At 57.0% G+C, this 14,177-nt stretch overlaps 6 protein-coding genes and 1 non-coding gene across 7 annotated transcripts in view; 2 read left to right on the top strand and 5 right to left on the bottom strand.

Moving 5' to 3' along the window:
- Window positions 1-1,793: 1,793 nt before the first annotated feature.
- VDBG_09240 (C6 zinc finger domain-containing protein) lies at window positions 1,794-4,491 on the bottom strand (the record flags this gene model as incomplete). The annotated part of the gene is made up of 9 exons (XM_003000699.1): window positions 1,794-1,837; window positions 1,910-2,804; window positions 2,853-2,921; window positions 2,970-3,008; window positions 3,067-3,625; window positions 3,682-3,883; window positions 3,941-4,088; window positions 4,169-4,214; window positions 4,388-4,491. 9 exons carry the CDS (start codon window positions 4,489-4,491, stop codon window positions 1,794-1,796), a joined length of 2,106 nt encoding a protein of 701 aa, XP_003000745.1.
- Window positions 4,492-6,449: 1,958 nt separating this feature from the next.
- VDBG_09241 (HpcH/HpaI aldolase/citrate lyase family protein) lies at window positions 6,450-7,495 on the top strand (the record flags this gene model as incomplete). The annotated part of the gene is made up of 2 exons (XM_003000700.1): window positions 6,450-6,990; window positions 7,041-7,495. 2 exons carry the CDS (start codon window positions 6,450-6,452, stop codon window positions 7,493-7,495), a joined length of 996 nt encoding a protein of 331 aa, XP_003000746.1.
- A 195-nt stretch (window positions 7,496-7,690) lies between these two features.
- On the bottom strand, window positions 7,691-8,739 carry VDBG_09242 (endoglucanase-4; the record flags this gene model as incomplete). Its single annotated transcript, XM_003000701.1, has 3 exons — window positions 7,691-7,744; window positions 7,823-8,494; window positions 8,569-8,739. The coding sequence occupies 3 exons, from the start codon at window positions 8,737-8,739 to the stop codon at window positions 7,691-7,693; spliced, it is 897 nt and encodes a 298-aa protein (XP_003000747.1).
- Window positions 8,740-9,895: 1,156 nt separating this feature from the next.
- On the bottom strand, window positions 9,896-10,741 carry VDBG_09243 (3-oxoacyl-[acyl-carrier-protein] reductase; the record flags this gene model as incomplete). The annotated part of the gene is made up of 2 exons (XM_003000702.1): window positions 9,896-10,579; window positions 10,643-10,741. 2 exons carry the CDS (start codon window positions 10,739-10,741, stop codon window positions 9,896-9,898), a joined length of 783 nt encoding a protein of 260 aa, XP_003000748.1.
- A 573-nt stretch (window positions 10,742-11,314) lies between these two features.
- Window positions 11,315-11,413, bottom strand: VDBG_15197. Its single transcript has one exon. It is a non-coding gene; the product is annotated as a tRNA-Leu (tRNA).
- Window positions 11,414-12,039: 626 nt separating this feature from the next.
- Window positions 12,040-13,204, bottom strand: VDBG_09244 (conserved hypothetical protein; the record flags this gene model as incomplete). Its single annotated transcript, XM_003000703.1, has 2 exons — window positions 12,040-12,789; window positions 12,968-13,204. The coding sequence occupies 2 exons, from the start codon at window positions 13,202-13,204 to the stop codon at window positions 12,040-12,042; spliced, it is 987 nt and encodes a 328-aa protein (XP_003000749.1).
- A 577-nt stretch (window positions 13,205-13,781) lies between these two features.
- VDBG_09245 (deoxycytidylate deaminase) overlaps window positions 13,782-14,177 on the top strand; it is a gene marked incomplete at both ends in the record, with an annotated part of 891 nt that continues 495 nt past the window's right edge. Inside the window, one exon of the mRNA XM_003000704.1 lies at window positions 13,782-14,136. Coding sequence (XP_003000750.1) covers window positions 13,782-14,136 — 355 coding nt within the window. The remainder of the gene's footprint in view (window positions 14,137-14,177) is intronic.

Here is a 14,177-nt window from a genome sequence, read left to right on the forward strand (position 1 = left end):
AATGTCTCCGTGTTCTTTCTTGTGCCATATGTCGCCAAGGGCTGACACGATCCACCCCCCCCCCTTTCTCGACAGCATCAGCACCAACGCAGCGTCTCACCCTCGCCTTTCCAGCGCGCGCCCGCTCTGTACAGCACACCACGTCCTTATGGCACCCAAGCCCCCCCCGGATCAAAATTAGGATCGAGATGCCTTGACGATCACGGAAAGCAAAACAACGAAAGATCGCTGCCGCGTCACGCACTGTTTTGTCTGTCCCGGCCGGATCTGCATCCCTCTGGCGGCTTGTGTGCTCTTTCCCGCCTCCTGAGCCCCGACGATCCCGTCCACTGGATCAACATCATCTTTCCCTGCGAGGCTGCCTCGGCGTCCGCCCAGGCCCCGCACCCACTCGCTGGTGGCCACCACCCACCAGGGCGCGACCAGGCGAGTCGTTCTCCACGACTGGCCACCAACGAACGGCCGTCTATCCGTCCCCTCCCCCTTCCCTTGCACTTGTACCACCCAGATGAAAAGGAGACGCACGCTCTGGTGCTCCGCCCGCGTACGCCAGCCGACGGGGCAGGGTACCAGGCGATTGATTCTTTTCTTCTCTGCCACCCGCCCCTGGACGCCGAGCATCGAACGTATGAGGCGTGGAGATGCGTACCTTTTGTCAGTCATGGTTCCAATGTCGAAAATTGATACTTCAGTACGTTTCGGCATTTCAGAAGCGCTGTGCCACGTCGACGCATTGCAGTGCCAAGCCGCGGCTCTCATCCTTCAGCGTCTAGCGAGCACTACAATGAAAGAAGTCCCCGTCTGAATCAACCGCGAAAACGGGTTTCACAACTTCCGCGCCGCTGAGATCCGTAGTGTTGATCGATTCCAGCGCCTAGTCTCCAGGCTGAAATTACAGCGTGATCGAGTACTGGTTCGATTGACCGTGACTCCTTGATGGACTGATGACATGACATCTACTTGTGACATGCGGCGCATTGGGCAAATACGACGGTAGTTGGTGGGCCGGCTTATCACTTCTATGTATAGATCGCTTCAGCTCGAGGCCTTCAGCTCGGGGCCTGTGAGGCTCACGGGTTCCCAACGTCATGGCCAGCTGTGAACACGAACTCATGTTCAGGTCGCTGCGCATGCATAATTTGCCGTCGGCGAGGTGATGCTACTGAGCAAGCCTGCCAAGCGGGTTGCAAAAGACAATGAGACGTACCGAGTCCCTCCCCATAACTATTCCTAATGTCCAGCTATCCGGCCTTGCATTTCTACAACGACTCTAGAACTTCATTCTAGGTAAAAAGCCGTCCTTTTAAATAGGGTATAGTTTGCTGATCTATACATTTAATAGCCACTGTATTTTTAGATCTAGTAGGTATCTCGTAGTAGTGTTGTGAAGTCATTCTGGGTAGAGGAGATGGGGTGATGTATTCAGTTCAGTGCGTCTCATTTTTTTTTATTTTTTTTTTTGCAACCCGCTTGCCTGCGTGCTCCAGTGGAACCAGGTTCGCCTTGACAGCGTCGAATGCACTGCCTCTGCAAATTCGCCAGTTGGCCCTCCCTCCCTCGACAGGCACACGCGACAGGTCAATTCTGCTTCGCGACCGTGCAGACCAACAATCCAACATCACATCCACCTGAAAACGAGCTCGTGAAACCGGGACCGAGATTGCATTTGAACCTGTACATAGTACACCATCACCCTGCCATGCCTACCCAATGGAGAGTATCCGTACCAACCTACAGTATGCCTATCCTACAAGAAATAAACCGTAATACTTCCATTCATCAACGCCATTGCATCACGTGAACACATTCGCCGGCTCCATCACACTGCGAATCGTATCTGCATACATCGTCAGCTCCTTGCTCCGCACCAAAAGAAAAGAAAAAGATAAGAAAAAAGAAAAGGACATACCTCGCATGCCGCCGAGCGCCTCGAACGCCGCGGCGTAATTCTCCAGCGTCCCCGAGATGGACCGCAAGCCCGTCTGCAGCCGCGCGAGCAGGCTCTCGACCATGGGCCCGCCCATGCCGGGCTCGGGGTACATGGCCCTCGTCTTGCCGTGGACCATGAGCAGGACGTAGGCGCACTGCATGGCGCAGCAGGCAAACGAGGGCATGGTCCGCGGCGCGACGATGCTCGACGTCGGCGAAAGCGTGCTCGGCGGCAGGCACAGCTGGCCGTCGGCGTTGGGATACGGCAGGTCATCGAAGGACTGGGCCACGTTGAGGGCGGCCTTGAGGCAGATCTTGGCCGACTGGTGGCTCGTGAAGGGGAAGGCGCTCGCGGCGCAGCCGTGGCCGCTGTCGGAGGAGCGCGGCGAGGAGCGCGGCGGCGAGATGGAGCCGGTGGAGGACGAGCTGGTCGGCGACGTCGTGGACGTTGCGGACGGGAGGGCGACGAGGGTGTTGCAGGCGCAGGATGGCCACTGCCGCAGCAGCTCCGGCGTGCCGTCCGTCTCTTCGGACTTGGCGCGTAGGTCGCAGTGCTTGGTGGTGAAGAGGGGCACGTCCGAGAAGGCGCTGTAGCGGTGGCACTTGATCCGTGCGCTGTTGAGCTTGATGCGCGACATGCAGCGGAGCGTTCGCGAGACGACCTCTTCGGATGCGTCGAGCGGTGATGTTGTGGATGCTTGTAGCAGCCATCCGTCGGCTTGTGCTGTCAGGGGCTCGAGGTAGGATTCGAGCTTCTTCATGCGCTCGTATATCGGTGCCATGTTCCCGTTGGCGACGAGCGACTTCTTGAGGTCATTGGCGAATTGCGACGCGGCTAGGATTGCCTGCTGCGATTGGATCATGAGGGGGAAGGCCTGGACGCGTCAGCTGTTGCCGCACGGCGGGATCGCGGGGCAACAAACATCAGGATCGCACTTGAGCGCGGGATACTTGGTGGTAAAGGTATGCGCGAAGACGGCAAAGCTGGGATCCTATGCGGTGTGAGCTCTGATACTCCGGAAGGCAGAGGCATGACATACCGAATTATTGACAATGGCGCCTTGGCTGACACAGACATACTGCTCCTCGTCAGTACTTTCACCCACTGTGATGGTGTCATGGCGGGGCAGAACCTACTGTCATCCACCATAGCCTGCGTCGAACTTCGGTGAACTCATCCTCGATGGTCGAGTTGTGCAAAGACAGCTCCATAGCGGCCACGAGTGCCTGTCCCGCCCGCCGTTGCATCTTCTTGAGGTTGCCCCGCTGTGCATACTCGTAGACGCTGAGAACATCCAACGCGACGATGCACTCGTACTCCATTGGAAGCCCCGGGTGGAAAGGTGCGCGGCTGTTCTGGTTCGGTGAACCGTTCAGCGCTTTTGGTGGTTCTATGGATGACTCGGGGATCTCGGCTTCCATCTCGATGGCCTCGATGGCGGACTGCGCTAGGTACTGCGCGTACTTGCGCCGGAAGACGACAGCATCGTGCGAGGTGGGATTGATGTCGTTGGCGCAGGGGATGAGGGCGAGGATGGCGCATATCGCCAGCGTGATTGGCGTTGACGGCTCGAAGCCGGTTTCGAACGCTTCTGCGCTGTTCTGAAAGTACGGGACGGGCTGGTCGGTGGGGACAGCCGTGGGTGGCGGCAGAATAGGGAGGTACTGGTGAAGGAAGACGTAGTACGCATCAAGACTTGGCGCGGGGTGTTAGAGCGCAACTGATCGGCGGACACAGGAGGGGGAGCTCACATGTCGCGGTCATTCCTGTACGTCCTCACCATGGGGACGGTGAGACTGGCGAAACCGAGAGAGGCTTCCGACGTGCTGTCGCCGCTCGCCTCCTCTGGCATGCCCATGAAGAGGCTGTCGAAGATGAAGTCGCTGTCCGGAAACACATCTTGGAGCTGCTTGAGCCCAGCGCCGGGGTCGATGTAGTCTTGGATCAAAAGGGCTGCGACAGGGGGTGGTCAGCAACAGCACGTGGCCGCGTTTGCGACGGCATGCTTACGCTGCGAGGGAACCTCTTCTTGCGGCGGCTCCAGTGAGAAGAGCGCGGCCTGCTGCGCAAGCTCGTCGCACGTCTTCTGCTTTTTCCGGATGCGGGCGCCTCCGCGTCGACTGGGTCGATACTGACAGTCTCGGGATCGGCTCTGGCACTGCGCGACTGTCAGGAGAGGTTCTCATACGAGTGGGGTCTCAAGACCTCAGTTCAGGCCAAGTCTGCACTCTCACGTACACTGGCACAAGGCTTCCCGCCATCGCATCTTGTCCTAGAGGCGCGACTTGGTCATGTCAGCCAATGTTGGGCCATGCAATCACCGATTCCCACTGTGGATGGGGTTCGGCAAGGCGGAGCATCCTTCGCGGGGGTCTCCTCAGACGTCGGTGACATCAAACTGTCAGGGGTCCACGGGTCGGTGCATCGTGACAGCGAGAGGAGCGGGTGCGCGCTTACCATGCCAGACACGCAATCTTGACAGGGGGCGTTGCGAACTTTTTCTTCGCAGATGTCGTTGGGGCGACAGCAGGCTGCGCGACTGCTTCGGCAGTGGCGCTCATCTGAATATCAACCCAGGGATGGGTTGGGGCGGGGGAAGAAAGGAGTCCGAAAAGAGTTCGTATTGCCACCTATCGATGTGAGCTAGATGTACAATCGCGTCGCTGAAGGCGAAAGGTCCTCTGAAGCGTGGATGGGCTGGCAAAAGAAACGTTGACGGTGGGTTTGGTGTTTTCTCGTGAGATGAGTAACAAGCCTGAGATCGCCTCATGTTGGAAACCCCAGATCCACGAGTGCCGGCCTTGACTCGCGAGTGCTTAAGTAAGCTGAACTTACATGCTGCTAAGTCACGTGGAGGCGTCGTGCCTTATTGTGTCAAGCGGGTGGCTTTGTGTGTGTCAATGAGCGGTCGCTGATTGGTTCCACGTTCCGAGCATTCCATATTGGGTTCGTTGCAGGAACCTCGTCGACCTTTGCACTCCTCCTTCCTCTCGCACCTACGCACCCCATCCTTGAATCGACCATCCATCGTGGTGAGCTATGTCAGCGTCTTCTCACCAAAGGCGCAGAAAATGCATCAAAGTTGTACGTTGCGCATCAGGCAGCTGCAGGTTTTGTCATCAGACCAGGTTTTGAACAATCCATCTTCCACCCCTTCCGTTGGTCGGCCATCCTACGGTGCAAACGCCCTGCTTCGTTACTTCACCTTCTGACTGCGGCGGTTATAACGGATATGGCCTCAGCTGCTTCAAGCCTAACTGTTCCATCCGGAGGGCTGAGACTGTCTGACCTCAAGGACATGACGACTCTGTCCAGGCTCAGGCAACATTGCCACAGTCCATCCCAGAGACGCCGCCAATGACTCAGCCCATGAGGGCAGCGCCGTGCTGTGATGAGTGGCCTGCATAATCTTCGACCCAATGGTTCAGGCAGAACCAGTTCATAAGCAGGCATGCACGTGCAGTACGTCATCTTGGCATGCGATGTCGGCGCTTGGGCTTCATTCCGAACACGTTCAGTCATGCGAGATTCTGCAGGCCGAACGGAATCCATGTTGGACGCCGCCAAAACGCCATAGCCCGGCCTTTGCGGCTCCACGAGATCGATACCGGGAATAATTGTTGTATCTACTCAATGCGAGAACGGGGCTTCGTCCCCGCCAGGCGGCAGTAGATGGACCACGAATCCCTACTCATTTCGCAGCAACAGGCCCCGCAACAACAATGCAAAGAACCTCGTCATGTCAGCGACGCCGCCTTGCATACGTCAGCGACTTGCCATCATCAGATCAAACACCTCAGCACTTCAAGCGCACTCAGGTATTCATACATTGTCTGTCCACTGGTCGAGTGACCCATGGCCAGCGGTCGGGTAGTTTACTGCACGCGACGGGGATTCGGAATGACTGATAGGGCTACTGAGGCTGAGACGGGCGCACCAGGATCTATCCTCAAATATGAAATGAGTCTGCGAGGCCGTCAGCCCAATCTAGTGTCGATTCGCAAGCCTTTGTGAAAGCAGGGCCGGCGCCTGGGCCGAATGGCAGACGAATTGAGCTGACGTGAGCCGCTTGCTAGCGAAACCCCCTCCTCGTAATCCACCTTTGGAGGATTCAACGACCTCGGCCTATAATGTGTTGTCGTTTCGCCAACGTTGATACGGTTACGACTTACCTTTTTGGGTATGACTACCTCGAATGCTCTGGACCGTTGACGACGCCCGTACTGAGTACGCGGAAGTGAGCGCGACGACATGGATCGGCAGCAACGCATAATGCCATGCCACACACGTAACTCGCGAAGCCGCCGATGCTCGTTGGGATCAGCAGCAAATCCGATGCAATGTGACTGTATGGTAACCTGGGCGGGTATAAAGCAGATGCGATCTCCTCCCGGGCCCAAGGTTGGCATTGACGAGTCGTCAACTACTGCTGCGATTTGTTCATTTACTCGTAGAACGCTCCCAACTCACTGCAGAACTTCGCCGCCTCTGTCAACGCATACATCAGATCCAGTCCAACATGTCTGCCGACGGAATGCTTGCATACGCTGCGCCCTCGCTGTTCCAGCCCCATCGCGCGCGAGATGCCATTCGTGACGCTCACAAGGGCAAGATTCCTCCCCTTCTCTGTTACTACGCTGGTCTCTCCTCCCTCCCCGTCACCCGCTTTCTCGCCCCTTTTGGCTTTGATGCCGTCTGGATCGACTGGGAGCACTCCTCCTGCAATGTTGAGACCATGACAAGTATGGTGCATGAGGCCATCTTCATGAGCCAGGGCCGCACCATACCCTGGGTTCGCGTTCCTGGACACGACCATGCCGCCATTGGCTACGCTCTGGATGCCGGTGCTAGTATTGTCATCCCCCAGGTCGACACTGTCGAGCAGGCAAAGCACGTCATATCAGCCGCGAAGTTCGGTACCAAGCAAAACGGCTCGCGTTCTGCGCCGCCGTTCCGCCTCATCCCCTTCGTCACCGACCACGCCTACGACGGCCAGGGTGACATCCACAAGGCGCTGAATAATCAAGCTGCCATCATGATTCAGATTGAGTCTTTGGAAGGTAAATATGGTTCTACTAGTCTACTTGCCAGCAGGTGACTGACGATGCAGGTATCAACAACCTCGACGATATTCTCACAGCCTGCCCCGACATCGACGTCGTCTGGCTCGGCACCCTCGACGCACGCATCAGCATGAACCTTCCCGGAAACAGCGGCCTCGGCGGCAGCGAGCCTGAATGGACGGCCGCCGTCGAGAAGTTCCGCGCCGTGCTCGACAAGCACGACAAGCCATATGCTGGATTCGCGATTCCCGTGGCACCTTATGGAACGCCGGAGAAGTTCAAGGAGGCAGCCAAGCGGATGAGCTTCATGACGTTTACGGCTGACGTTATGCACCTCATGGCACTGGGTCAAGACCTGCAGAATGCGAGGGGACTCCTCGCCGAGGTGAAGACGGAGAAGGAGGCCAAGACCAGGAACGGAGAAGTCCAAGCCAACGGCAGTGCCGCGACAGTGGCTACCAATGGTCACGGAGGGAATGGCGAAACTGTGATCGAAGCTTGAACACAGGATGGACAACAATGCGCAGCCATGTGTACACGATAGACTAGTAGCGAGTCAATTGCATAGGATAAGACCACGTCAAACTCCTTCCTCTCCTCAGCTTGCCTTCTCTTCCCTCGATAAGCCTCGGCGCTTTCACATGAATCGAGACTGGCGGTTGGTGGAGAACCTTCGGTCATCTTGTGCCCAACTCTATCAGCTGCACTGCGAGTAGTAAGGCGGCGACACGGCCTTACACGTGTACGGAGACTATCACACGTCAGCATCATGCCCTCTACAATCCGTCTCGTAGCACCCGCGCCACACTACGACCATGGGTAAACTCACCGCGCAGACGGTACACCCCTTGTAGTCCTGCCCACCACACTGCCCAAACTGCTGCACCGAGCATGCCGCAGGCGGGGCGCCCGCCGTCGGCGCCGGCGGCGCCACGGCTGTTCCCGTCGTCCCGGAGCCCGGCTTACACGTCACTTCGCACCCGCTCTTGCACCCCTGGCCCGCAACGATGCTCCTCCCACCGCTGGCGACGGCCGGGCCGGGGATCTTGTACGACGTCGTGGGCTGGTAGATGCTGAACAGGATGCCGGGGTCGGTGGCCGCGTAGGCGCCGGGGAACCGGACCGTCGCGGGCTTGTTGGTGCCCGTGCCGCCGGCAATGGTGATCTGGTAGCAGGTCATGTAGAACTGGGCGCCCTTGGGCTGGGACGCCACGTGCAGGGCGACGACCTCGGCGCGCAGCAGGTAGTCGCCGTTCTCGAGGTCGGCAGGGATCTTGACGTCCATGCGCCCGCAGCAGGCGTTCAGGTCCTTGACGCCCCAGTTGTCCTCGTCGGCCTTCGCGGCGCCGGACTTGGCGGACCAGCCGTTCTCGTGGATCTTGAACCAGCCGCTGGAGCCGTCGGCGGTGGAGGCGTCCGAGACCTTGGAGAGGTAGACGATGACGGGGCCGAAGTGGTTGCCGCCGATGGCTTCGTTGGCGCAGTTGCGATCGCCGTTTTGCTGGCCTGTGTTAGTGGCTGAAGCTGGGCAGACCAAGGCGAAAGGCAGGGTTGTGTTGAGAGAGTTATACGTACCGCATGCATCTCGACAGTGACAGTCCCGCCGGCCTTGACGGGACACTTGCCACCCCTGCCGCTTGTGCCGCCGACATTACAGACAATATTGGTGCTTGTCACATCCTCAACCGGGCTATTATTAGGCGGGAGACGCGCACACTGGGAGCCGTGGCCATGGTCAGCAGTCATCAGGCGACAAGGAATGAGGTGAAACATATATAATCAACTCCATCCACCCAAAGCTGCTGAAAGGTAGAGTGGGCAATGGCTTGGCTTGCCAAAGAAGCCAGAATTGCAACGACGTAGGACTTCATGCTGAGGCTCAGCAGTGATCTGCGAATCAAAAAAGCTTATTTATGAGGACTCGACGTCTGCTCCCAGAGTCAAATCACGACATCGGCAAACATGGGGCCGTTCTCGCATTTGTACCTCAAGCCGGGTTTGCGGCACAGCGAGGAGGCATCGCGATGACCAAAGATGACCAAGATGTGCTACCGGCGCGCCCGGGCACCTCCTCTCCCTGTTGACCAACTTCTTGACTCCAGGTAATCTATCGCGCGGACTTCGGCGCCAGTCAGAGCGTCCAGAAGCCTCGCGATATTGGCAGCAACCACGATATCATACAGGCCGTGGTTGCAGTGCATCCATCAACGGCGACCACGCGACTCGGCAGATGTCTCGCTCCACCAACGGGCTTGCTTAGGCGACAGTACCCCAGACTTGGCGGGGCCGGCTGAATGCCATGCATGGAAGTCGACTATGTTCAAGGCGGTGCTTATAAGAGGCTGCACGCACTGTTTGCAGTGCAATTTATGCGGGACGTCGGGTGAGATGTCACGGCTGGTAAAGCTCCGTGGCCAGAAACGGTGGGATGTGAAGTGTGAAACTGCCCACGTTGTCGTGACTGAATGGATATCGTCTAACCTCATCAATTTGTCTGCAATAACCTGTTTTACTGGAAGACAGAATCACATTTTCTTTTGTGCTGGTTTTCTGCGTTTGCCACGACTGAAGGTGGACTTGGGAGAACAGAAAACATACAAGCGGATCACAATCAGTTCAAAGAATAAATCATCGATGCTTCGATCCGCTCACCACACCAGGAAGCATATCAACCCAAAGAGAAGGTACTCCGATCAGAAAAACTACCCCTCAATAGGATCAGCGGATCAAGGCCTGACACAGTAGCTACGTGCAAACCCCCTACAAGGAGTCGCACCATTGGAGGAAATCCTGCTCCATTCTTCACTCAAGCTGGCATCCATGTCTCTCACATGACGGTTCTTGCAATTTCACCACCCCCTCTCCTCGTATGACCAACATCAAGCAAGGTGGATCAGCCAGTTCAGTAGAGAGCCTGCCCACCCGTAGCACTGATGACCTGCCCAGTGATCCACCCCGCCTCAGGCCTACAAACCCAAGCAACAACAGATGCGAACTCTTCCGGCGTGCCGACCCTGTGCTCCAGCGGCGTGTTCTTGCAAATCCCGTCGACCACACCCGGGATCAGCTTCTCCGTCTGCCAGAGCAGCTCGCTGTCGACGGTCCCCGGCGTGACGCAGTTGACGGTCGTGCCGTTGCCGCCGAGCTCGTGGGCAAGATGGCGCGTCACGGCCTCGAGCCCGGCCTTGCTAGCGCCGTATACGGTCAGCCCACGAAAGGCCTGGCGCGCGGCAAGGGAGGAGATATTGACTATGCGGGCTTTCGGCGGCAGGTGGGGCTGGACGGCTTGGGACATGAGGAGAGGACCCTGGAGGTTGGTGGCTAGCACAGAAGTGATGTGTTCCGGCGTCACGTCGGCGAGGGTGGCGGGGGGCGCGATGCCGGCGTTGTTTATGAGTATGTCTATGATAAGAGGAGACGGGGCACGCCACTCTTCCAGGGCGGCAACGATCCCGCTCGGGCCAGCGGGCGACGAGATGTCAGCGCGGAAAGTGAACACCGCGGGTTTGTGAGGAAGATTGCAGATGCGCGTGGCGAGGTTGGCTGCGCGATCGCTGCTCAATTCTGTTAGGTGATGGATGATGATCTGGTGAGAGCTATTAGAGGGGTTTCATTTAGTATGAATGTCTAACTTACATCTGCTCCTCACTCGCGAGCTTCCAGGCAACAGCAGCACCGATGCCGCGGGCCGACCTGTGATCAGGGCCGTCTTGCCAAGCAGTGGAAGCGCTGTACCACTGTCTGTCATGGTGAAATAGGTGATGTGAGAAACTCTGAAAGCCAAGTGCAGCGGGATAAGAGTTGAGTGATGAAGGGGGGCAATTCAACACTGCCGCCCAATTTCTAGCAAACGATCGAGGGCTAGGACAGGCCTGTGTCCTCTCAGCCGACGACACGCACGATGCAGTCTGCTGTGTCACTCCAGAAACTGTTAGAATGGTAGCTATTGTGCACAGCCTTGCCGATGTATGGCGACAGACCCGCAGGTCCCCTCTGCTCTCCGTCTCGCTTCCGAAAGAGGGGAATGTAAGAGTCACGGATCAGGGTCCAGGGCCATGATCCGATATCTCCGTCATGATGGACCTTTGCTACTGGGATGAGAGGCAAGTGTCTCCTCTCCGGCCGAACTCGAAACTTCTCCAAAGTGGAACCTTTGGAAGGTGAGTATGATCTGCAACCACCCTGGTGGTCATTCATTGAACGCACTGTTTCAAACGACCAAGTTTCAATACCCGAGGTCGTGTAATTGTAGGACGGCTGTGGAATGAGATTTGAGATCTGGTATCAAGAGTTCCCACGACAGCAAAACAAAAATGAAAGTTGATGAGGACGAGACTCGAACTCGCGCGGGTTGCCCCACCAGGAAATCTAGTTAAGGTAGACCTTAACCTGGCGCCATAACCAACTCGGCCACCTCACCGATTGATGGCGGAACGTGCTGGGGATAGTCATTATGATTTCATGCCCATACAATCTCGGGCCTAAGAACTAAAACGAGACCATAGCGACACTCTACTCGATCTTCGATGCTGATCGAAGGGGTTTCGTTTCAAAATGTCTTCTTTCTTCTGAAAAGGTTTAACAGCTGTGGATCCTCAGTTTGATGTACAGCATACCGCATACCTCTTGGCTATGCAAGGTTGGTATTGAAGATGTGTAATCAACAGATTGTGGTTGATGTCTGAATTGACAGACAGCGCCTGAAGGTCCATTGACCATGACTGAGGACAGCACAAGAGTCCATGATCATACAGAAAAAAAAAGGCACACATGTGATGATACCGTGCCAGACGCGGTTACTTTTGTGCATAGTTGGTCTTCGTTCGTCGATACGTTTTGATGATATGGTATCAACTCCGAATTCCAGATGTTTCCCTGTGCAAAACTCTTCTTTGATGCTCCTCCAAGCGTCTTAGTGATTGTCTGCCAAGGGCAATGCTGTCAACGCAACGCCCCTGAAAGGAGCACAATATGGCCTTGTCATCGGGTGAATGAAAGACCACAGGCTTGACGCGGTATACGATCGGCAGACCAACCTGGCCTCTTTTACTGTTCGAAAATATAAATCTCCACAGACTCCGGCTCTTGGCCCATGACAGGAAGAGGCAGGACGTCCTGCTCGGCCACAAACCATCCCCCCTTTGACATGAGGTCAAACAAGGCCTTCTCCGATTCGTGCCGAGGTTTCGTTGCAAGCAGAACACGCGTCGTCGCAATTTCCCCCGCGGGCACATGGTTCTTGTTGGCGTCGTGCAACGCCGTCAGGGTGCCAACCAACGCTGGTAGCATGTCGACGTTGTATGTGCAGTCACTCAAAACAATGAGATGCCAGAAATTATCTTGAACGCGTGGGCCAAACTTGCCCTTTCGCCCATCCTCCCAGTCGAGACTCTCAAATGAGGGTATTTTCTGGGCCTCGCTGGGCAACGTTGATGCGAGACAATCAATGTTGGCTTGCGTCCTGTCCTCAGCCTCGGGAAGATCTGTCAGCAGCAGCTGCGATGACTGCCTTTGTGGACCGGAAAGTAGAGCCGCGATGCCTAGACCCAGAATGCCCACACCGCAACCCAACTCCATAATATGGAGAGGGCCATCAGAGGCCAACACCTGCGTCAATTTTGGAACGGTTCCGCTGTTCACAGAGGACGTCCCGTTCTCCAGGAGGATCGATGTCGCGACAACGCCGGCGTCCCAGATATGGCGCGCAATGCTCTCCCCAATGTCTTCTTCGACCTGGACAAAGAACGGCGCCTCTTCACTGCCGATGCGTAGTCTTCGGAACGAGACATGAGGGCGCTTCCACGTCAGGATAGTGAACGTCCGCCCAGATGGGCATGATGCGACCGCGGCCATCGGATCGAAGGGATGACACGACATCCCTGGTGCTGCCTGCCCAAGCCTGTGCGGTGGGGAAGACAAAAACACGAAGGTCGGTGCTGGAGCAGATGCCCAGAGGCAGGTCTGTCTTGATGACCCTTGTTCCTGGTCGCCATTCAAGAATCTGAGAGGTCTTGATGTCGGACGGCTGGGGCTTGCCACCTTTGGCGTCAACTGAAGCTGCATAGGCGCCTGCTTTCAGCTTGATGGGGGCTTCAGGGCTGAGAAAGGAGTCTCCGAGGTCCGTGGTGATGGTCAGGACGACATGGACCGATGATGCCCCACGTTGGTCGGTGGAGAGGGCCGGCGGCCGCAAGAGGCGGATGTAATGCATCGCGTAGCGGAGGCGGGGATACAAATCTGGAGATTCCTCACGAGCAGATGCGTTTCATCTGATGGCGTCATGCAATTGAATACGTGAGCGTGGCCATCTCGTCGACCATGTCCTTAGTCTATGGGTAGAAGCTTCTCAGATGTTGAGATATCGTGGAAATGGATGACACTGTAGGATTAGTCACCCCATTTTCCGCAGGCAAGGACCCCCTGTACTCCAGGACGGGCCACGAGACGACTCAATCGCCATTCTTTTTCGCTTCAACATCAAAGACATGCAGCTACCACCACGAGAGCAATCACGGCATCCGCGATCGCAATGCACCCCACGAAGATGAGCGATATCGTATGCAAGCGCATCGAAAAAGCGCCATCAAAAGTCGGAGGTCGCCGTTATCAGCGGCCAGCGACCAGTGATGACCCCGCGGGCAGCCCCGATAAGGACGCCGTCAGACTCAGCTGTCGACGCCGCCAGCGGAATATATCCATCGCCATGGCTCAGGCAGAGAGCTCGACTGACCACTGACTTTGACCTCGCAGCACAGATACCGCGATCATCTGCTAACTCTTTCGCCACCATGCCGTCCCACACATCCAAAGACCTGCTGGCAGCCCTTCTCAAGACGACCGAGGCCGACATCATCCCCCTGACGCGCGAGGGCGTCACGTCGGGCAGCAAAGTCTTCGGCGCTGCGATCCTCTCCGCCGCCTCCCTGGCACCCTACACCGTCGCCACCAACGACGAGCGCACCTCGCCCCTCCTCCACGGCGAGATTAACTGCATCCAAAAGTTCTACACCGTCTCCCACCCGGACCCCGCCTCGCGGCCGAGCCCTGGCGACGACTGCGTCTTCTTCGCCACCCACGAGCCCTGCAGCCTCTGCCTCAGTGGCATCACCTGGTCCGGCTTCAAGGAGCTCTACTTCCTCTCACGTACGAAGGACAGCCGGGACCGCTTCGTCATACCCTACGAC

The sequence above is a fragment of the Verticillium alfalfae genome, genomic scaffold, assembly GCF_000150825.1.
Source record: "Verticillium alfalfae VaMs.102 supercont1.14 genomic scaffold, whole genome shotgun sequence".
NCBI classification, from domain to species: domain Eukaryota; kingdom Fungi; phylum Ascomycota; class Sordariomycetes; order Glomerellales; family Plectosphaerellaceae; genus Verticillium; species Verticillium alfalfae.